Consider the following 23,650-nt stretch of genomic DNA (forward strand, 5'->3'; position numbering starts at 1 on the left):
CGCAAATTCTGAAGTGGGAATGATAAAATTGTTAAGCACGTCCAGAGGAATGTAAAATGCATCTGTGTATCAATACATGCCCATAATATCAAATGAAATATTGTGTTTGGATATGAGGGATTCAACCCACTTCAAGTTTCAAGGCTAAGAAATACTGCACAGTTGAACTTAAAGTCACAGGTAATGAAGTTTTCTGTGTGTGTTTGTGTGGATATATGTATTTGTGCATATACCGTGATACATACACACACAAATAAGGTAATTATTTTGTTAATATGTCTAAAAATGGATGTTGCAGGAAATTAAATGCATCACCTCCGTTCCTAGGATTAAAAAAAAAAGGGGCCAAATCTCCTTCACTCTGGTATTTTCAGATCCAGAGCCTCAGTGACTTGCTCAAATGTTGTGCCTGCATGAGAGCCCCCATATCCAACCTAGAGGAGTGTGGAATATTTAACTGGCATATAATTTCATAGGATGGATCGATTTCCCTGTTTTAAAGCTGTTGTTTGGTTGAGAATCATTTCTCTGTGGCTCAGAAAGCTGTTCCAAAAGCCCAAATATAAAATACCCGGTAAATTCGTAGGCTTGCGAAGACGCTATGGGTACTCTGCGTCCTCATTAGTGTAGGAAGCTGCAGGCCATACTGAAGTCTGCTCTGAGATGTTAAACACAACATGAGCTAATTTATGACAATATATAGATGATGAACAATTTCTTGGTAGGCATGGAACAGCATTTAACTTAAAAGTGTGAATTTTATGCTGGGGTGTTAGGCATTAGAGCTAGTTAGAAAGATTTATACTTAAAATCGATTAATTAATTAAATTAATATTTAATTATAATTAAGCAATACGTATAGTCCTTCTATTCCTTTTCTTTGATATTTTGATGAACTGAAGTGCTACACGGTGAAGATCTGATTTAAAAAAAAGGAAAAAAGATTATGCAGGAATCTCTATTGTAACAATTGCGCATTACCTCAGTAATAATATTACTGATGAACATTTTACAGTAAAATTCAGAATTTGTTATATCAGTTAGGATGTATGCATTTTTCATGTGAACCAGATAGCGATTATTAGTATGGATTTTCATTCTGCTTTTCCTGTTTCGAGTTTTAATCTGTTATAATCACTGATGGCTAGAATTGACACATGAAAGGGGGCACCAAAAGTGTTTTGTACCTAAATAAAGTCTGGTGATACTCTCATCGATGGAAATTTTCAGAAAAGCCCCAAAGCCTGTACAATTCTATGATTCTGTGAAAATTTCCATCTGTAGTTTTCACGATCAGATTTGGGTCCACAGAACGATGACACATAGTTCACCCCATTTTGAAGTGAAAATTAATGTGTGCCGATCATATTTCGTAGCCTAGCTACCTGGTAGAGGTGAATCAGAGTTTTTAAGATCCCATTTTAGCGCAGGGTTCAGGCCGTCTTGGAAGTCTGGAAGGAATTGCATCCCTCCCCACAGCACGTGGCCCCAGACTCCTGTGCCGTGCTGAGTAGGGCAGGGAGCTGGGGTGCCCGTGGGCCTGGCTCGAGGTAGCGGTGGGTTGGAGAGAGCAGCCGGTCCCTGTGGTGCTGCCCGGGGAGCCAACCCACTCATGGGATGGTCTCTTGCTTATATTAATGCTGCCCGAAGACACAGTGCTTCTCCTGAAGGTCCGTGTGTTAGCGAGGCTGGTTATGTGGGAATAAACGATGTGGAGGTTTCCACCCCTCCATCTTCACAGGAGGACATGGCAATGTGACACTTGACCTCTTAACCCAGGCATCTCTTGTAGAAACCGAATTTCCTTCCCCACAGGGAAGAATCTGAAGGAGACTCTTAATTTCAATGAATTCAGCGTCATCCCCCACAGGCCCCCTCTCCAGCGTTGCTGTGAAAGGAGACAATTTGGCTCCAAAGGACTAACGTGACTCTTTTCTAAAAAATACTTTTTTAATTTCAGTCTTATCTGAGGTTATTGAGTCCGTATCTGAGGCTAGCAGTATTAATCCATAATGAACTTCCACGTGGCCTTTATGGGATGAAACTGCCTTGCATGTTAGTACATTCTGAGTAAAAATATTGCTGTGAAATGATAGACCATATTTATAGCCAACAGGGTGAAATCTTAGCTTCTATTTAAAAAAAATAAAAAAATAAAGGGAGCATTTACACACTTTTAATGAGTAGTGAGCTTGCCAAAATGTCTCAAATTGTTCCAGAGGTTTGGAATGAAGAATTGTCATTTGAAGATGAACAATACGAGTTCTGCTGCAATTTCAGTAGCAATCCCCAGACCTGTTTTCTTTATGTCATGAAAACTTTAGAAACATAAACAGTACTGAATTGCCACTGGTATTGAATAATGTGGCTTTTATTGTTGCTTGGGCTCTTCAATACATTCAAGAAAATAATTTAATACTTATTAATAAAGAGAAGGTAACTAAAGATGACTGTGATCTAGTCTGTTGAAAATTTCTCAGTATCCTTAATTTGTTAGTAAATTCAATATATTTTATTTAAGCAGAATCATATATACAGTATATTAACTTTTTTTCCAGGCAATCTTTACTCAGCACAGAAAGGCCAGATGTATGGGAATTGTAAAAAATCAGGATATGCATAAAAACTGTTCAAGTGCATAAAGCAGCCCCATCTGGAAGACATCTAACAGAAATGAAGTTGTACAAAACCATTCCATTGATAATAAAGCTAATTTTTATGGGTCTGACAAGTATGTAATTATGTTCAGTGGTGCTTTTCAGATTTTATCACAGTCAATAAACCGCAGTGGTAATTTCATTCCCATTTGACATATTTACATGGAAACATTTGATTGGAGGAATTAGTAACCCTGAAAGCCTTGATAGATATGTTTTAATGATCTGTGACCTCCGCAGTCCCTCATCTGTTTATTGTTGCAACAGGCGAGAAGTCGTTCCTCTGTGACCTTTGTGGCTTTGCCGGCGGGACACGTCATGCCCTCACCAAGCATCGGAGGCAACACACAGGTCAGTAAAACTGTCTTTACTCCTTGGTATATTTTCTCCAGCAAGGCAGTCCCTCTACGCTGGGGAGTAAAGCAAGTCAAATAGCACATTACAGCACAAATAATACATTGGCTCACTGTTTACTTTGCCTTTTTTTTTTTTTCATTTTTGTAGAATCTGTGTGCCCAAGGTCTGCATCAAATATGTTAGCTGTGAGTTTGAGTAATTGCTTTTTGGGGTATTTTTGGTGTTTTTTCTAAAGAAAGTAGAATTGTAAAGACTGGTTTTCTTCTTTAAATGAACACTAAGTATACTATTTTTTTTTCCAAGGCCCAAATAGATTACCTACTGTGAAGATTTTGCAAGAGTCTGCTAGAATGTCCCTGGGTGAAAGTTAGAGACTACATATAGATTAATCCATTATTTTGGAGTGAGACAATGTTGAAAGCTAGTGTTGTTTCATTTGCCCTTTCGTAATTTTAAGATAGTTTGTAATTAATAGATGCTACTTTAAAAGTTACCACACTGTTAGCATGTAAAGCAGGATTTATCTCCCAGAATTAGTAAAGCTTTCCTACCACCTTGTTATAAAAATTTAATATCAGATAAAATTAAATTGGTTCTTAGCTTCAGAAGACCAGAAAAAGTGTAAGTATTAAACATTTATTAATACATTTTACCCTAATTGTGGTTTTTAGCAGTTCCTAGTAAGTATTTGATTATTTGAATAGATTTTGTTCAAACAGGGGCAGAAGCATCACTGCTTAAACCACTGCAGTTTTTGTTTTACTGACTAGCATGAGAATAATATAGTATTAGGAATTGCTGTGTGAGTTAAGTGACCATTGTCTAACGTACAGTGGAAAAAATAGCTAACAAATTAGAAGCTGTAGTTATATCATGAATTTTCCATGGATTTTTCAAAGGAATCTCTGTGGGAGATTTTATTCTATCCCTGAATAATCCTAATTCAGGACATTTACCATCAAAATGCTTAATTTCCTGGAGAGCAGCTACTGTCTTTCTTGAGAGCCTGAAGCCATTCTTTTTACCCCGTTTTCAGTTTATTAAGGCAACCATATTTGGAGGACGTCTGATGCTTGCAGAAAGGCGGGGATTTTGGTGCTGATCTGGAAGTACTTTTGAAAGGATTTGCTCTGTATATAAACTATGAAAGGCCAAATTTTGCCTGTAATTCTAGTCATACTTCTGAATTTTTCTTCTGATAGCAAGGAATGTACATTTGCCATACAGTACTGCCACAGTCAGTTCCTATTCACTGCAAGATGTTTGTATTTTTAAAATGTCCAAGAAGAAGCATTTAAGTATAATAGGTTTTGTAGTAAAACAGTCCATGAATGGTAATGAGCAATTGTAACCACTGGAATAAAAGTTGTGTGCTTCAGTTGTAACTAATAGTGTCCATTTTTCTGGAACTTTGAAGAATTTTCACACGTTCGCTGAAGTTTACCAAATCTGGACTGAGAATGAAAATTATTTTATTTCATTTTTAGTAGAAATAAATCATAGTTATCAATTGGATGGGAACTATCTTTTGTTTTTTATTGGCCTGCCATGTGGTACACGGGGATCATGTCTATGTGTAGGACTCAGTGCAGCCACACAGATAGTAAACAATGATTTCGGAATGGAAAAGTGGAACAAATGGATATGCTTGTCTTTACACGTCTTGTCTTTACCTTTTATGTGAGTACATATCTAGTTTATCAGAAATGTAAAGCCTTATCATAGGCTATGTATTTATGGGTTTTGTATCAATAGGCCACAAGCTAATAGAAAAACATATTATTTCCTGGATTATGTCTAAAATTAGGCTGAAAAATGGTATGTTCTTCGTGAAAAGCTGTCCACATTTTGGATGGCGTTTTGCCCTTCTTTTGCCAGTTTGGTAGAGGCTTTTGTGCTATGATCACAGGGATTCACAGGTTATAGATCATGAAGCTTGCGTCTAGCAGGCATAACTTTATATTTTATGTCAGGACTGGAGGCTCGTTATTACTTTGCTATTAACTTTATACTATACAGGACAGTATCTCAGAGGCAGAGGGATCTATCTTTTTGGCATTTATCTGCCTCTGTGGCACAAACAATCAGAGATGATTCTTTAGCAGAAAAATTATCTGTAGCTTCTATTTGTTTCGAGGAGAATGACACAATCCACCTTTGTCTGCACTGTTGCACTTACATGGGTTCCCTTGTATTTTCATCCAGTGCACAACTTTATTTCAGTTCTTAGCTGCACGCACTCCTCTTTGTACCTGTATTTTTTCTTCTGTGTCCCCAGTTGACACAATTTTCCCTGAGCAGAATGCCAAAGCAAATTACAGTCAGGTTTGAAAGGGATAGGTATCAAAAATGGTCTAAATGGCTTAAATAATTCCCTACTGTAACACAAACTGTCGAGGGGGCTGACAGAGAACATCCTCCAATCCAAGATTTACTTCTATCACCTGTCAGAGACCTTTGATTCAAGGGCAAATGAGCAAATCCTCAGAGGTAGCTGAGGAGTCTTGACCAGCTTAACAAGCCTCCTCTCATCCCAGCCTCAAGGTCTGAGGTGTCCTGACACCCCCAGAGAAACGTTCAGCTGCTCTGATAGATATTCGACACAAGAGGGGAACTGGCTGTAGGACTGGCCACTTAGACTTTTGATGCTCTTGCTTCTTACTCTATTTCTTCTCTTTTTAGACAAGATTATTTTTAACCAGATTATTAATTCATATTTTGTCCCAGTAAAAAAATCAAAACCTGCCCTAAGATAGGAAGATAAATAATGTTGCAAATTTTTGTGTTGGCTGCATTTAGAATGAGTTGAATTCTACAAAGAATTTAAATGATTATCAGAATTTTATAATAAAAAATAGTAAATAACCTCTAAATCATCCACCAAAAAAGATGCGTGAAACATATGTGCTGCATTGTGTATTTTAAATACTTTGCCTTAATCAGAATAAGCTATAAAATGACAGGGGGGAAAAAAAAGAAAAAAGAAAATAGAATTGTTTCTGGCTTGAAATAAAAACATGAAAACAATTCTTAATTTTATTTTTTTGTTGTTGTTACTGTTCTGCTCTCCTTCTTTGTTTGACTTCATTTCAGTATCACAGTAGTTTTAGCTGCTTCTACGTTTTTCCCAGTAAGCCTCCATTTTGTACTGTCATAAGTAGCTTATTCCAACAGTGCTGATCAGTCACAGGCTGTGTTCTGTTGTGTGAAACTCCTTTTTTATGTTAGTTAGTACTCCTGCAAATTGCAAAAACCCCATCCGCATCTTTTACACAATAGCAGGCTACAGTTGCTTCTCAGGTCGTTTGTGGTGGCATCTTCCTGGGAATCACAGAAGTCCATTACAGTAGTAGAGCGTTAGAGGGTAAGCACACTTAGTGTACACGGCAGCTCTGTGGGCGTTACCCCGAACCTCTGGAAATGCTTGGGCAGATTGTGTCTTTGTTCAGATATTTTCATGACTTTTTGAAGATGGTGGCTTATATCATACAGATCACTGTATGATCAGTTCTGCTCACTCATTTCAATCTTGCACTTCTCAAGACATTTATAGGTCAATGTAATAAAGAAAGAAAATTTAATAATATATGTGTTTTTATCCAGATGAGTGACTCACTTTGTGTTTCTGTTTCTCATGTGAACTGCTCTTTGACTTTAATGTGTAGTTACATTACTCAGCATTGAATTTAATGTATAATGTATCCTCACCCCTTCAACTTCCCCACCACAGCTTTAAAAAATAATAGTGTTGAATACCACAGAATATGTAGCACAGTTAAGACGACTTACCGATCTTTTCAACAAGACACGAGGTGAAATTTGAAGAGGATCTGTGTTGTTTTTCATTGCACTTTGTGCCAACATTTTCAGCACAGTGTAGAACTTAATTCAAGCAAACTTCTAGCCATAAATGACACCAAAACCCTGGGTATCTTAAAAACTTTCTCTCTGCTTAAGAGAAATTATCAAGTAGATCATTTTTCCTCCCCTTTGGGTTTGTCATAAAAAACAAACACACAAACAAAAAGTAATTAAGGATGTAGTTATTTTTGTATGTCTTATATGCGAAAAAAGATGACCAAACTAAAAGCAAATAGAATTTGCTTCAATATATTTCAGTCTTTGTTAGCAAGCCTGTAAGTGTCCCTCCAGGGAACAGTCTCAACAAAAGCTAGAAATAGTTGGAAAAAAGAAGAAAATACCTGTAACCTTTAAGCAGAAGGCCACGTTTCGAGGTCTACTCATTCCTTAGGACAAATAAAACTTCTGAGGTTCTTTCTGTCCTGCGTAACACATCCTGTGAAAGACAAAGAGGACCTAGAGCAATGGTTTCCTTTTGAGGAAGATTTCTTTCGTCTTGCTAAGATTCTGATTAGTCATTGAAGACTTTTAAATTGAAGGCATCATTAGATTTATTTATTTTTTCCTTCATTTATATAAAAGCTGGATCTTCATATAAATGCTTTGTATAATTTGTGAGTGGAAATTGTCTGGACAGTCATGATTGTAAATAAAATCTTCACTTTGCCATCCACAAGTAAGCATATATCACCAAGATTTGTAATTTTTGTTATTGTGTTATTTCATTTTTCCTCTAAAAATTATATGTTGAGAACATAACTGCACATAGAAATTTATGATTATAGCAAGGTATGCTCTGTGTCCTGAAAAGCTCATCATCAAAGACAGAGAACTAAAAAGAGGTAATTTAAGAGAAAAGAGGAAGGAAGAAAGAAAAAGAAAGCTGTAATTTGGGATGAAAAGATAAGACGGATGCTTAAAGAAATCAGTGCAGAATTTGAAGGATACATTTTCAGAGAGGCAGGAGGAAAAAAAAGCCTTAGTCATGATTTTTTAAGAGTAGTAGAATGTGCAGAGCTGAGGCTGACCGGCTTAATAACTGCCTGTTATGTACAGAGTAGTGCTCCCCACCATCTCACCCTTTTATTGATTTCTTTCGCAAGCTTTGTTGGAGCTGAAATTTTGTGTGTCAGGTGACTTAGACAATTAAAGTACTTCAGAGGTTGCTCACAGTATTGTTGTCAAAAAAGCAAAGCCATTTCTTCTTTTGTGATGCTATAGCTGGAGATCATGCTTTTTGAAAGTGCTTATGTTAAAAACAACAACAACAAAAAACCCACAAAGATACTTCTTCCTTAATTTTGGAAGATGTGTCCTTCCTTTTTTTCCCATAGAGCTTCCTGACCACCAGGGCATTCTGGGGCACCTGTCCTTCTCTTTCATGGGTTTGTTAGTGATTGAGTTAGAGTTGGTGAGGCATGAAGTTTTCCATACTGGTAAAGGCTGGTGGCTTTTTTTTTTTTTTTTAATCTTTAAATAGGTAGAATTTGTCTTTACTCCCACATTTTTCGATACGCTGTTTTATAATTATTACATGCAATATTATTTTAAAAATACTGTCATTATTGCTTTTTTGATTTCTGTGATTTTAATTTTATATTAATTAGATCCTTGACTGGGGCTGAGGGAGAATCCTTCTGGACTGTTTAATGGCAGCCAGTATAAAAGTCAAATGAAGTTCGATGGCTGAAATGTCTGGGGGCAGGGATTGGAGAAGGAAAATTGGGACACAAAGACAGATAAAGAACGTTTTCTTCTGAAGATAATGAAGAAAAAGAAAATGAGTAGTAAAAAGTACTGCTGCTACAGCTCTTCAGACCAACCCTGCCCTCAACCAGAGAAATACCTAATCTTTTAGTTTTTTTCTAATGTACATACCAACCTGGTTAATTTTTCAGTAAAAATAAATACTATTCCCCTTGTGCAGCTGCTAAGAATTATAGGCCACGCTAGGCAGTCATTTTTTTCCCCAGTTTAGTTGGCTTCTGTTGTGTGGTACTGCTGTGATGTATTTTCTGTCAGGTGAAATTTATACATCGTCCACTTGACAGGAGCAGTTAGCCACAAGGATTTCCTGAGGAGAAACTTCCTGGAGCAGTGGGCGAGGATTATCATTTTTCTTCTGGTCACGATGGACTTTCCAAGCCCTCCCGGCTTCCACGGGCCCTCACTCATCTGTCAGCTCCACTGGCCCTGCCCCAGCACAGCAGCAGCCCTTCCCCAACACGTCCTCCACCAAATGGCGAACTAAAAATCCACGCTTAGTTCAGATCTGCTTTTTAGCAAGGGGGCGAGCTCGCAAGGTTCCAATGCATTTTAAATGAAAGAATTTAAAGTAAGCATCTATGCTACCTAAAATGCCCGTAGCTTTACTACCTGGGCTTGAGAACGTTGCTGTCTTTGATGCTAGAAGGTAAAATAAATCAGACACAGGAAATCTACGGTTCAAGAACAGGTTGTGTTGCTAGGGAGTCTATGGCCTCCCAGAGAGTTTAATTGAAGACGAAGCCAATACCATTCAGGCTGCTGGGAGAATCGGTTTCTCCTGAGCAGAGAGTCAGTGTCTGACAAGAAAACCCCATTTGGGGCAGAAAGACATACTTTCTAGCAGTCTCAATTTGTCCAGCATAGAGGCTTCTGCATTGTGTCCTGCCCCTTCACCTTTCCATGTCCCATGAAACAATAAGTGAAAAATAGTAGCTGAAATTCTCTGCCGCAGCTGCTAGAAGCAATTATTCCAACTCTTTATGGAGCTTTCAGAAGCCGCTCCATTGTCCATCCTTACAGGCTTTTCAGGCCCAAGGACCCTGCGTTTCTTTTTTTGCTTGAGAGGGGGAAAAAGCAGTCTCCAAGAATGAGAAATGCAGATTTTTGTGTCTGCTCAGAATTCTGGCAAAGTCCCTTTGGAAGTCCTGATTGTCTCGTGCTTTTAGCAGGCTTGGAAAATCTGGCTTGGAGGCATGGCTGCTTGGGGGCGGCCTTTTGCTAGTCATGTGTCTTCTGCTGGTGATGGGTTTCTTGCTGTCACTCTGAAAAACTGCGGGTTGTGCCTCCTTAGAGACTTAGGGTTCAGTTTTGAGGCCTCCTATTCTAGACCTCTGAACAGTCTACCAGGTAGGTGTCTGTCCCTCGCAGTTTTAATTAGACTTCTTAAGTTAGGGATGTTGATTCCTTATGTAATCTTTAAGATATAAATACTTCTGAAGGCTTCCACAATACGATCAAGATTGCCTATGTTAGGAGCTGCTTTCTGTCTTCTGCATACAAAAAGAAACCCGTCTCCTCTCTAAGTGGTAATTATATGTGCCTTTGAGCCACACTGAGTATTTCTGGTGCAACTAGTTGGAAAAATGGGATGCAGGTGTCTTAGCTGGGCTTCACAGTATGTGTATCTGTCATGAGATTTTATCTTAGCGCTCTCAGAGGGCTCCACCCCTCAACTGGAATGGAAAAATACTCTTTTTACATAACAACTTATAAGCTAGAGTAGAGATCTTTATCTTTCTTTAATTAGTAGTCCTCTAGAATTTTTCAGTGCTGTTGTACATTCTGCAGAGATTGAATTTTAGTCTTCTGAAAATATTTAGTCTATTCTTTTTTCCCCATTAACCTTGTGAGTCTTTCTGCTGAAATTGTCCCACTTTTCAGAAAATCTTCGCAAGGACAGAAGAATAGCAAGCAAGAGAAGGGGGATGGAGAACTGAGTTGTTTCATATTCTTAGTCCCAGTTTATGCATGAAAAATGTTGGAGCAGAGATACATTATATAAAAAAAAAAGATAATTTCTTCCTAGATATATTCATTTCTGAGCACTGAATGCAAGCTCCAGACTGATTTCTCGCCTTCTGTCTCCAAAAGCATTTCTTTCTAGTCTGTGCATGGGCCCAGCTTCAACAGAAGATGCAGGGTGAGAGGAATGCCTTTCTCCTGGTGAAGATATTTTCATGACATAAGGCCCCTGTAACTTGGTTACCCTGTTTCATGCAGTTCTGTCTCCTCCTTTTTGCTGTTATAACACCACACGGGAAGTCAGCTGGTTTCAGATGTGTATATGCCATAGTAAGAGTAGTATTTTGTAATTTATACGTTGTATTTGAAAATGTATTTTTCATTTGCTGTTGTGATATATACATGGACTAAAATCTGTCCCAAGGGGGTTGCCAGAAATTTAGATTTGTTTTGCTTTTCTGTTGATGAAAATTGATAATGCATATCTTCTCTTGTCACCTTCTAGGAGAGAAACCATTCAAATGTGATGAGTGCAACTTTGCTTCCACAACACAATCACATCTGACACGACATAAGCGTGTCCATACTGGAGAAAAGCCTTACAGATGTCCCTGGTGTGACTACAGGTAATGAGTCATTAACTAAAGCATGATGAGAGAAGGGTTAAGGTGATCAGATGAGGTTCATTTGAAGTCACCAATAAAAATATATTGCCATTAAAACACCATCAGGGCAGCAGTAATTGCATATTAAATTAGGAGCTAAATTTAAAAACTTAGTCTTCAGTATTTAGGTATTACTTTATAAAGAAAAACAAATGATGGGAAACCTTTTAGTGGTAACACTGCATTGCTAATGTTGAGTGTTTGTTTCACAGCTGCTCTAGTGTCTGTTAGAATTCTCCATGGTGAGACCGCTTATCTGCATTGCCTTTTCAAATCAGTTGCTGTTTTGAAATTTTTCTCGGTTGAGTTGCAACCATTTCACCAAGAAAGGAAAAGTCCCCTAAAAGGCTTAGCAACCTAAATACTCATCAGACACTTATTAGAACTGGAAGCAACTGGAGATAGTTAAAGAGCTGCCATCTTTTTTTTTCTGATTCAGTTTTCCTTCTCTTTGCCAGATAAGTTGATTGGGTGAGAGTGACTGTAGGGTGGTTGCATGGCAAAGTCTCCCATTTACACTATGAAAACCCACCCTCCTAGGTTAGTAGATTAAGTTCTCAGAAACCATGTGAATGGGTAGGTGAAATTACTTGTGGTGCTCATCCTATGTGTCTTTTGTTCATTATAGGCTGGTTAATAGTGATCTCACGTTGCTTCACAAGTGATTCTTTAGTTTTCTTAAACATACATCCCCTACAGCCTTTAATATCTTGCAGTGAGGTGGGTTGTATATGTGCATTATAAAAGAATCCGTAGAAGTTATTCATAAGCAATTTACAAGAGTTGACGTTCAAAAACTTTTTAAAAAATTGGTATTTTATTTGATAAATGGTATATGGCTATGGAATTAGACGCATGTGCTGTGATGCATGCACACAAGAGGAGAAAGTTAACCATCTGATTATACCACTGTAGCATTTTTTTTCTTTTAATGCTGAGCATACAACTGTAATGTTCTTTTAGTATAAGTTTTAATGTAGTTTCCTAAAACAAGATTGTATAACAAAGGCTAGCCACTCTCATAATACCTGGTTTCAAAGTATTTATGAGCCTCTTTAAAGAAAGCTTCTGTACAGAAAGCTTCTGCAGAGATCATGCATTTTCTGTACAAAAATTTCTGTTGGTCTGTGCATATGGAGCAAATGTTCTGTGAACTCTTACTGAGCTCCCATTAAATTACTGCCTAGAACTGTGGAGAAATGAATTTGATAACCTGGAGGGGGTGGCTCCCCTTTCTGTGCTTCTACCTTATGGCATCCTCCCCCCCTTTTTTTTCTTTCAAAAATGGAGTGTTTCTATTGGCTTTGATAAGTCATTTAAGAAGGACAGGTGTTGTTTTATTCATCAAAATGGTTATGTTAAAAGATCTGTGTTGAAGCAAGTGAGAGCATATATGTGATAACTTGACATGCTGTGCAGCCATGAAGGTAAAAGGAGTGCTTATCTCTTTGAGGATGCATGTTTGGGAAGGCTTAATCTTGTGGTCATCTACTTTCATGGTCAGGAGGAATGGTCTTACTACAGAACTAGGTAGAGAGGTGGGTTACAGGGGGTTTGAGCTTCTGACATGGAGACACTACAGAATGGGAGCACTGTGAGTATGAATCAAAGTTTGCAGTTGGGGTTTCTTACACTTGCACAATGAGTGGGTGTAATTCCCCTGCTTAGCATGACAAAATAACTTTAATGTCCTGTGCAGTGAAAGACAGGAGATACTTTTTTTCAGATGGACAGTTTTCTGTATGGGATAGGAATTTCAAGAAATGACAGGTTTTTACAAGTATTTTATTACATTGGATATTATTAGAAAAGAAGAAAACATAACTTAGTAATTTTATCAGGGTTAACAAGAAATCTCTAAGACCCCCTGCCTGTATATTATTGAAAAATAAATGCTTCATAATAACAGGATGCTAGTTTCCATTCCTCATAGGCCAATTTTGACTCTTTGGAGGCTGAGCTCTACAGATATCAGCTGATGCAGCTTTGATTCTGCAGGAAACTCGTTCTGAGCTCAGCTGCAAAACATCTGGCAGGGATGCAGCAATGAGAGCTGTGCTGCTGCCGCTGCAAGCTCACAGAGGCAGTGAGGCACTTTGTGTAGCAGCGGAGGAGCCAGCAGAGGGGCTGCTGTATTTATTAGCCCAGCAGTCCTGCTTGTGCCTGCCAGTTTCCACTGTCCTGGGATATTAGGCAGCCTTGTTGGCAAATATGTTTTATGTGCTCTGTCCAACTCTCTCATTTTTTTTCTCCTTTTTGTTTTAATACATTTTTAAGGAACTCACACCTTGCCTCCTTGTCAGCTCAGCCAGTGCTACCTGTTTTCCTGAAAAGGTATTAGCAACCCTGTAAATCATGTCCTTCACACCAGTTCAGCAGATCGTACTTACTCTTGTGAGTGTCACCTACAGAAAACCTGAAATCAAGATTTTAAATTCTGCTGGCCCGGTGATAAAATTCACCCCCGTGCCTGGAGCTTGAGTTCTCACTTTGGTGACTCCCGCTCAGCCGGCACGCTCTGAGTTCACCCAGGCGGTTTCAGATGATGCTGCTGGGTGTTGCTTGGCAACTGCAGACTCTTTAACGACCTTTGTAGCTTCAGCGAGAGGAATATTCCTCATCTTGTGCGTGGATCTGGAGCAGAGCACTGTTAGTGCTATCACCGTGCCTCCTTCCACTGATCGGTGGAGTGATCTCTGTGTTCCATAAAGTAGTTTGGGACACTCGAATAAACAAGCTCCAAATACAAGATGTTGTAATTATTCCTGTCAGCTCAGTATGTTCTTAGAGATCACTGCTTTCAAGCTTTTAAGTTCTTCAGGAAGAAATTGTGAATCTTGCAAAACCTCTTGCCTCTTGTCTAGCGAGCGAAAGGCTAGTTGACCTTAGCTAGAAGTACAGAAAGGCAGGCTATTAAAAGAAGTGAATCTGAATTTAGGAACTGTTATGAAAATCTGAATCATTTGTGACTATACAGGCACCTATAACTTTTTTTTCTTAGCTGCAAAAACTAAAGTGAAATAGACTGTAGGATACCATGGGGGAAAAGATCTTGGCTGCGTGCAACAGAAAAGGGAATTTGTTCCCTCTAACACTCAGCATGGGAAAGTCTTTTCTTAACTAGGAAAAGACATGAATGGATGTGGTTTCCCCAAGTGAATAATAAGCATTTCCATCGCACAAATTTTATATTCTCAATAGCACGCACATTCCCAAAAGGAAATGGGAAATGTTGGTCATTTTATTTCACTGAATTGCTTTTATAATCTATGTTTATGATTGTAAGTAAATATTCTTGCAAAACTAATATATTTCACCTCTACTTTTTGTACTTTTTGTAATAGTCGATACTTATTTTTTTTCTAAATCTTTAGTACATTGTTAACAAATAAGTGAACTTCTGCTTCACTATATAACAGTATACAACTTCTAGTAATTATAAACAGAAATTATATTTTCAGTCTAGGTTTTAAAATACAATTCATTTTCAAGGAAGGAAAATATATATAATAAAAAATTGCTTGTTAAAAGTTTCAGCTATATTTTTTCACATTTGTATTTTAAAATTAGGTTAATCCTATTTAGATATTTTTTAAAATGATGCACATTTTTCCTTTGCATTTTCATTTTCAAATCAAAGTGTGTTTTGCCATTCTTACGTTATTGTGCTTCATCACACAGAAATATTCGTTTGCTCCTAATTAAAGTTCACAGCAATTTTATAATACAGAATCAGCCTCATACACCAGCATTATATATGCAATGCCTATTTTATATTTCTGAGTCATTTACAAAAGATGTGTTATGCAGCTAAACTTTTTAGATTGCACGATCCTAGAGTAATACCATCCAAAATACTGTTTGCATTTTGTGATGGGCACAGTAAGAAGCAAAGAGTCATGTAACGTCGTGAAGCTGAATAATGCCTGTGAACTTCAACTAATTTCTAAAACGGTCTGTTCTGTGGCCAGACCTTTTAGATCTGCAATATATTTAGGCACCTGAATTTAACCTGATTTCTGAAGTGCTAAACTCCTATATATATTCCCAATGATGTCAGTGAAAGATGCAGATATACAGCATTTTCAGAAATAGAACTAGTTTTGAGCCTGTGTTTAACGTAAAGAATTCCTTTGGAATTAGGAATCTCATTTTAGTTGTATGTTAGGCTTCAAATTCAAGTATCATTAGTACTAACTTTCCATGTGGCTATCACAGCTTCTTAGGGAAATAATAATTTATGTTCAAGGTGTGAGTGAGGGGGATGTTTTAGTACAAAACGGATTTGGATTACTTTGTTTGGAGGGCTGTGTCAAAAGGCAGAGCCCTGCTTTTCGATTCAAATTTGTTGGAGTTCAGGGCTCAGGAGGAACGCCGGCTTAGTTTCACGTTACAGAATCAGTATTGCTACGACTTTGACCATGAGACTGGGGGACAGGTATAATGTTAACATACTCTGTGCCGTCCCTGTGCTGCAGTTAAAGAAAATGACTCTTGCTTGTCTGGGACTCTACTGCGTGGTTTAATTTTGCATGGAGTACCTGTGGTGGCGAGGGGAAGGAAGGAATGGAGGACAGCATCCAGGGGAATGGTGGTGTTCCACAGTCAGAGATAAGAAGGGTTTAGAAGCTGTGTAAATCACAAAGCCAGACCAGCAAAACAGCATGAATTCCATAAATGCACCTTTCCGTGAAGTATGTGACTTGTGAAGGATGCCTTACAAGACTGAGAATAAATAGCATACATTTTTAATATAATTATGTAAACTAAAATAAATATTTTACATTTATTATGCATAATAAAATAATTAGACAACATTCTGCAAGGGATTATGGCATCTGAAATTCCAAGTGCAGAAGGATTCATTGCGTATTTTCAGCAGCAGCGGCGGCATGACTTAGGGGGAGCGACTCCACAGGGGCTACTTTTCTTTTTTTGGACAGCATCCCTAGGGAGTTCCTCTTTCCCTCTGACTTATAGTATATGTTCATAGGCTGTAAAGACCAGTTCATAATACACTCTAGGATTTGCACCCCAGTCAGAAGAATGTGCGAAGTAAGTGTTTTCTCGCTGTTTGTTTTAGTGCGTTTAATAACCTTTCGTTGTCTCGATATCATTGCGTCAGCTGTGCGCTATTCCCTGGCTTTATCAAGGATAACTAGGGACTGCTTTAAATGCTGAGATAACGGTATATACTTATTCATAGCGAAACTGAAAGGCCATTAAGGCAACTTCTACATAAAATGATGAAACAGTGTATTTATCATTAAAATGTTAGCATTAATATGCACTTTTTACCAGTGAAGTTTTATATGCATGTGCAGGAAATAACTAGGTTATACAGCCGTGTGGAGAGCGAGGCTGATGAGGACGCCAAGTGGCAACCACCACTGCGCTATGGAAAAACACTTCTCTGTATATCAGAAAGGCAGACTCAGGCAAAAAAAAAATGCATATACTTTGTACGAGTAAGAAATTGCAAAGGACAATAATGCTTGTGTGTAATAGAGCATACTGGGCCTTCAGGAAGCACTTAAGCTTCCCTTGTGCTCTGGAGCAGGAGCTGAGGGCATCCAGTGCATTGCGCTAGCAGCCTTATAAACAAATGAAGATGGAAGTTTGGAGAGAAATTCTGTCAGTGCATGGGCGTGGTTCCCAGATGCAGACTCCTCAGAGCATTATTCAGCTCTTAGTTTTTAATAAACATTCAGATAAAGTATTTGATAATACTTCTATTAATCTCGCATAAAATATACTGTAGCATTTAAGGCTATAAAAGAAAAAGAAAATCAGAAAAAAAAGTAGAGCTGCAAAAACACTTTAATTATTCTAGTGAATACATGGCATACAAAACATCGATTAGTATTATTCCACTTATGATGCTTCTGTTACTTAATAAAACATTTTATATCCGCCTTAGCTGTAGCAGGTAGTTCACATGGCAATTAAATGCGATAGTGCAAAATCATCCATCACGTTAACCAAGAGACTCGACTTCATCTGTAGTTCCTAAAATTCAGAAACTTGTGGAGTTAGAGAGCACACAACCAATGGTACGGCCCTCACTGAGAGATGTGCGTGTCGTCTGCACCGACTGAGAAGTCCTCTCTGAAATTCTGCAGAATTGTGTTGGTGGCAGCGTACAAAAGAACTTAAACTGCTACTCTCTTGGCTCTGCCCATCTTCCCTGCCAGATGACAATGTCATGGCATGGACCACTTGAGAAAATGTACGTTTATTAGATTACGTGACTGTTTCTTTAAAAAAAAATAAATCATAAACACACACACAAGTAGTAGGTGTATGTGGACCGGACATACATCCGCAACAAAATTGCCCATTTAAGTGGCTTTTGCACAGCATCAGCATACACTAGTTACTTTGTGAAGATGATTGCTTTCCATATTTTTAATTAATGGCATAGTAAATACACTGTGCTTAGTAGAAGGGTAATACAGCTTTTTTATTTATTATAATCAATAATACTTATTCCCTATGATATGAAAATTCATCAATAGTTCTGTAAGCAATGGTAACTCTAGCTTTTTTGTTGTTTTTTTTTGTTCTTTTATTATATTTATTTATTTATCTTTTTTTTTATTATTATTCCCATTTCCCCAAAATTTATTTATTTGTTTGTTTATTTATTTATTTTCCTGTATTCACTGTAATTAAGAGGAACTAAAAACTGCCTTTTAAATTCAATGAACCTATGATTTTTGTGCTAACATTCACCCACAGACTTGGGATTTTCAAGTATCTTTAAAACAGCGATGCACATGCATGTATGGATAATAGTATTCAAGCCTCGTTTTGGACTGAATCCTGTGAAGAGCAATTTTAAAGTGATATATTTGGGCCTAAATGCCATGCTAAATTACTCAGTTGTTTTAACCACTGAGTTTGATGTTACTGAGACATACAGACACCAGTGTAAAATTTTTTGTGCAGTTTTAACTTTGGTCAGCTTGTCTCTGCTGCAGCCTGTTGTGGTCCGAGCTCAGCACTCTGTCAGTTCACGCTTTGCTTGAAGTTCTGCAAAGCCATTCCCAGGTTCCTGGTTTCTTCCAGTAGGCAGTGTCTCCCCCTTGCCGTCCAATTTGGGCTTTGTCCCTAAACTCTTGTGACACAGGCGCTCAGTACGGGGGCGTACAGGTGCACCCTTTTTTACATTGAAGTCCAAACTACTTAACCCAAAGCCTGAAGTAATTGGTGTCTTGGAAATATGAGTAAGAGCCCTTCATGCAGTGGACATGTTCTAACTAATGTCTTCTATTACCTCATTTTGTCTTCTCTCTGTCCTCACACTTTTTCCCTATCCCATGTAATCATCACTATTGTATCTCTTCCTCTTTCTTCTTATGGAACATAAATATATTAAAATAAATATACCTATATTTATATTTAATAAGTCAAAATGTTTATAAATTTGGAACACCTGCATGTATTTCAAACTAAAATAACCATACATAGGCTGCGTTTTGATAGTAAATAGAATTTCAATGCTAACTTCAAGAATGGCAACGCTATGGACTGAGTGTAGCTTTTAGTTAAAAAAAAAAAAAAAAGTCTTGTAATTTCCTGTTCTTGTAGTGCTTCTGATAAAAATGAAGTTCTTCCTTTGTGTCTACAAATAGACTTTCATTTGTTTGCATAATTTCATCTAAAACTAATCACTGGGATCATAGATTAATTAATATGACCCTTTAAGGTAAAAAGTAGTTTTAAGAAAGACTAAAGCGACTGTACATGTTTCCTTTACTTTTGCCTGTTAACACAGAATTTAAAAAAAAAAAAAAGTTTGTTTCTTTTACCATTCCTTAATCCCCGATCCAGTCATTACGAAAAGGTCAAAGCAACCTTTCGGGGTGGTCAGTCTACAAGGAATTGTTATTGCTAACTACCTGAGTGGTAGTTAGCAATCTTTGAAAAATATTTTGGTAGTTTTACAGGCCTTAGAGGTGAAATTAATACACAAGTCTGCTGTGTTACATATGATTTATTCTCCAGACAGTATGGCTATTACCATGTTAAAAAGTTTCTGGAGTAATTCTGTCTTTATAACAACCTTCCCTCTTCCTCCTTCATTCCTTCATATGTCAGATACAAAATAAGTTAAAATGCTAGGAAGTACTAGAAAACAAATTCTGTTCAGAAGCCGTTCCAGAAAGGGGAATAGCCTAGAGCAGGGGCAGGGGAAGGAAAGATATTTGCACTGTAAGTGCTGATGAAAATCAGAGAAAGAAAATAATTGTTGGGCTGAAAATGAAGAAAGGAAGGAAGGAAATAAAACTATATATGTATCTTTTTGCTGCTTAGATACTTCTAGTGAATTGGAATTTGTGAGCAATTTTTAAATAAGTATGAATTTGTTAGGAAGCCCTGATTTATTGAAGATAAATGAAGGAGCTTGCTGATTCCAGCAGAGTCGCCCTTGTTTCTGTGACAGCTTCTGCCTGATTTCCTCCAGACTGGTGTGCTGGGGATCTGGGAACACAGGTACCGCGGTTCCCTGAATTTCCAGACCCCCTCACTGCTTCAAAAGTGGAAGCTGTGGGCCGGATATGCTGGGCCTGAGCCTTTGCAGGAGGGCTGATGGGTGTTTTCCCTGGGCCACAGTAAAGCAGGGCAGGACTGAGGCTCCTGGGCAGAGTTGGAGCCTGGGGTCTGGTGCTCCTGGCCAGCCTCTCCCCCACCGGGTGGCGAGCCCCAAAGGACCAAAAGCCCATACAAAGAGCAGGCTGGAGAGGAGCTTTTTGTCCAAGTGACTTATTATTAAGTCGCTCCTTACAACAGTTTTATCCCTGATTGGCACGGTCTTTGTGGTTTTGCTGGGCGTCTTTAGGTCTGAATAGCAGGCATAGGTATTGTTGAGACCTCTTGAGGACTTTATGCAAGTCAGCATTTATAGCCCCCAGTTTTGCTATTGGAAGTGAGGAGTGCTGATCTTGTGTTACCATAGCTCTTTTTTGGAAAAACACTTAAATCCCAAATATATTTTTCCTTTCTGTCTATTAAAAAAGTAAACAGTGGTGTAAAGCATTCATAGGATCTGTTTATTATTAGGTTTATTATTTAGGTTTACTTGTTCATTTTTTATCTTCAGTCTCTCACACAATATTACATTTAGCTGAATAGTATTTTTTTTAATTTGTTCTTTTAATAATGGAAAAATAATCAAGAGAAAACTAAACACATAATCCAAAATGTATATGAAAGAGAGTGTCCTGTATTCTTGGATGCTGAGGGACAAAGCTATTGCTTTTCATTCTGCATCCTCAGAGAAGAGGTGCGGACTATGTGGCACTCCTTCTCTTTCCCTCACAGGTCACAGACGCTGGGGCACAGTGTGTTGGGAGAAACAAGCTGGTGCAACGCTGCTCTTCCATCTCCCACCCACACAGGCGAGGGGTCGGACTGGAGATTTTCCTCAGTACTTCTCCACTTCCTTCTGTAAATGAACTGAAATAGGGAGGGAGTGGGATCTGAATGGGACAGGAAATAATCTGCTGCTGTTCATAGCCCAAGAGCAAATTGATTCTATTTCCTGAAGTAAAGAGGAGGTCAGAAAATGACTTTAGACTCCCAAGTACTGCCAGGATCCCCCCGGTGCTCCCAGGGCCGGTAGCACAGTTGCAGGTTGCTCCCTGCCTCAGGCCAGCTGACTGCCAGGCCGAGTCTGGTTTGCTTTGCTTTCCGCTGAGGCAAGCTGCCCAGCTCACTGTGATTCCTAGGATATAGCTCCATACACATGCTTGTGTATTTTTAAATAGTGCTTTAAAGTAGCACTTCTTCTGATGCTCTTCACCATTGCTATCTATTTATATTTCTAGTGTTGTTATCATCACCCCTCCCCATACACACAACTAGAAACTCTTCAGTCCACAATACTGTAAATCTCTTTGGGTTATAATTCCACAAATAGATCAAGTGGTTCTACTGACATCATAAACCACCTGAACATCCTCCTCCTAGTTTATTGTGGTACTACAAGTACACCTAAAATATCCTATTTATAGCTTTGTGTTTATCACTTCAGTACACTCTCCTGCAGTCCTCATTCAAGCTAATTATGGATTCTCGCTAACAACTCTGTACTTGAGGAACATCATTTATTCTGCTAGAAATCCAGTGTGGAACATCTTCCCGTCCTAAGCTCCTCTAAACATTTCTATTTGAAATTTTGCACGTACCATCTACAGGGCAAGCAATACTTTTGAATCATTTCAGAGTTGTAGAAGTTACTGGGAAAGTATCAAAAGGAATTCTGCAGTTCTAATGGTTTTTCACTAGAAAAATACGGTATTTCGTAAATCTTTTTATTAACAAGCTCTTGGTAGGATACATAGAACCATTTCCATTAGCAAGTTTTGGAGATATCTGCTGTGGGTATTTTAAAATACAAACAAGCCATTAGTAATTCATTTTCTTTTCAGGAAAGAGAAGGTGTGTCTTGAGTTCAAAACGGCAATTTTTATAAATCAGTTAAAGAGGATTGATTTTTAGCCTGGTGTCCCTAGCTTATTCTGAGGCTTGCACCTGACCATCCATCCATCCATCTTCTGTCAGTTTCTTTAATAACTTCTAAAGCTGTTGGCCAGTTTCAGTCAAAATTGACACGCCGTAGTAGTTGCTGAGATAATTTAAGTTCGCACATCTTTCTTGAAAGAGGTGAATGAGGAGAGGAGAGAGCCGGTGAGAAACAGGCAGGCACAAAATTCAGCTTTCACGCATTCTTCTGTCTTACAGCCAGACGGTGTATTGTTCCCGCCTCGCCACCCAGCACAGCTGTAGGCCTTGACCGATGGGAGTATCTTGGAGGTTGTGTTGGGGGCCTGCTGTTACCGCATTGGGAGATTTAGTTAACAGAGCAAGGATCCATAGGAAACCGTGCTTCAGTAGTTACAGTGCTCGCGTGTTAATGGTTTTGGACCCCAAATTAACTGTTTGGTGCAAGTTGTCAGGACAAGTCATTTTAAAAAGGTGTTAAAACTTAACAGCTGTTTTTAAGGATAAAGAGAACACGCACAGATACCTGTGGTTTTTTTTAGGAAAGAGATTAGTTAGAAAAGATATATGCCCCTAAGATGGAGAGCACTGACATTTCTAATTCAGTCAGTGAGCAGGAAGAAGCTTCCAGTTATGGACAGATTATTCCACAAGTGCTTTCTTTGGCTTTTCTTCCATACTTTTTTTAGGTCATCTACTGATGAACTGTGACATAACACATAGGTCTAGACAGATGTATTTGCACGAGGAAAAGAAGCGAAGTTTGAACAAATACTAAGGTTTTTTTACATGGTTTTGGTGATAATGAGTATCCACAAATTCTCATCTCTCACAGGGTCCAGTGGCTCTGTACCTATTTGGAATTCAGCCTTTTCCTTTAGGTGACTAAATGTGACTTTCATCACATTTTAATTTGAATTTTAATTATCCAGCCTTTAAGATTTTGATCAGCACTAATAAATTATAGCACAGTCATCTTATACGGTTATTTAGCTGATTGATTTTTGCATGCTAAAATCTAGTCATTTTGAGAAGCAATAAAAATACTTTCAGGTAAAAGAAAGGTTTCAAAGATAAAGGAATCTGTACTAGATTTGTTTAAATCTCTGTCAGACCAGGGAAGGAAGACCTAAATCCAAACCCTTGCTAGGGCAAGCAGGTGGCTACTATCCATTCTGTTGGAAAAAACGCGATGGCATCAAGTCAGGCAATCAGCCCTTACGTGTGGGCCGATGCGAGCAGCTTGGGAACTGCTCTGTGTTGCCTGGTGGTGGTGCAAGAGATGAGGTGCTTACAGGATGGCGTGACAGTAGCTCTATTAGTGCTCAAGGTATATTTTGAAAAGTAAATATAGTATTTGTTTTTTCTAGCTGAGTTCTTGTCCAGCCTCCTCTGTTCTTGACTTGCTCTTTCATATTTGGATCTTTTTTCTCTCAGACCATGTTATGACATAATACTGTGAGAATCTTCATGTTCTTTTCCTGCTCTCAAGTGCTCATTTTTAGCTTCAGTTCACCAGTAGCATGGCAGGGGCCTTGTAACGGGAAGGATGATAGCTAAGCCTCCCTCCATCTAAGCACCTCTGCTCCAAAGCTTAGCTGGGAGTCAGCTCTCCCTGAAAGAAGGGCTGGATGGTGTCTTCTGTCATGGGGTTGATGGTATAAAACAGAAGTAAAGACAAAGAATGAAGTCGTGGCCCCACTAATGTTAATCACATCACCTCCATGTCCTCCGTGAAGCCACGATTCTCCACCCCTCATGAAGCACAAGAGAGAAATGGAAAGCCAGAGAGCTGGTAACACCTGTCACAAGGCTTTGTATCCTGAAACACAAAAAAAGTTAAACTTGGCAAGTAGATCGTGGGATCAAGAG

At 38.5% G+C, this 23,650-nt stretch overlaps 1 protein-coding gene across 5 annotated transcripts in view; it reads left to right on the top strand.

The window, feature by feature from the left end:
* The window catches only part of ZNF407 (zinc finger protein 407), a 340,105-nt gene that overhangs the window by 198,554 nt on the left and 117,901 nt on the right, over positions 1–23,650 (top strand). For all 5 annotated transcript variants that reach the window (XM_083821922.1, XM_083821923.1, XM_083821925.1 and 2 more), the window contains 2 exons: positions 2,925–3,008; positions 11,110–11,230. In XM_083821922.1, the coding sequence (XP_083678048.1) occupies positions 2,925–3,008; positions 11,110–11,230 (205 nt within the window). The remainder of the gene's footprint in view (positions 1–2,924; positions 3,009–11,109; positions 11,231–23,650) is intronic.

Source organism: Anser anser (genome assembly GCF_964211835.1).
Source record: "Anser anser genome assembly, chromosome: 2".
NCBI classification, from domain to species: domain Eukaryota; kingdom Metazoa; phylum Chordata; class Aves; order Anseriformes; family Anatidae; genus Anser; species Anser anser.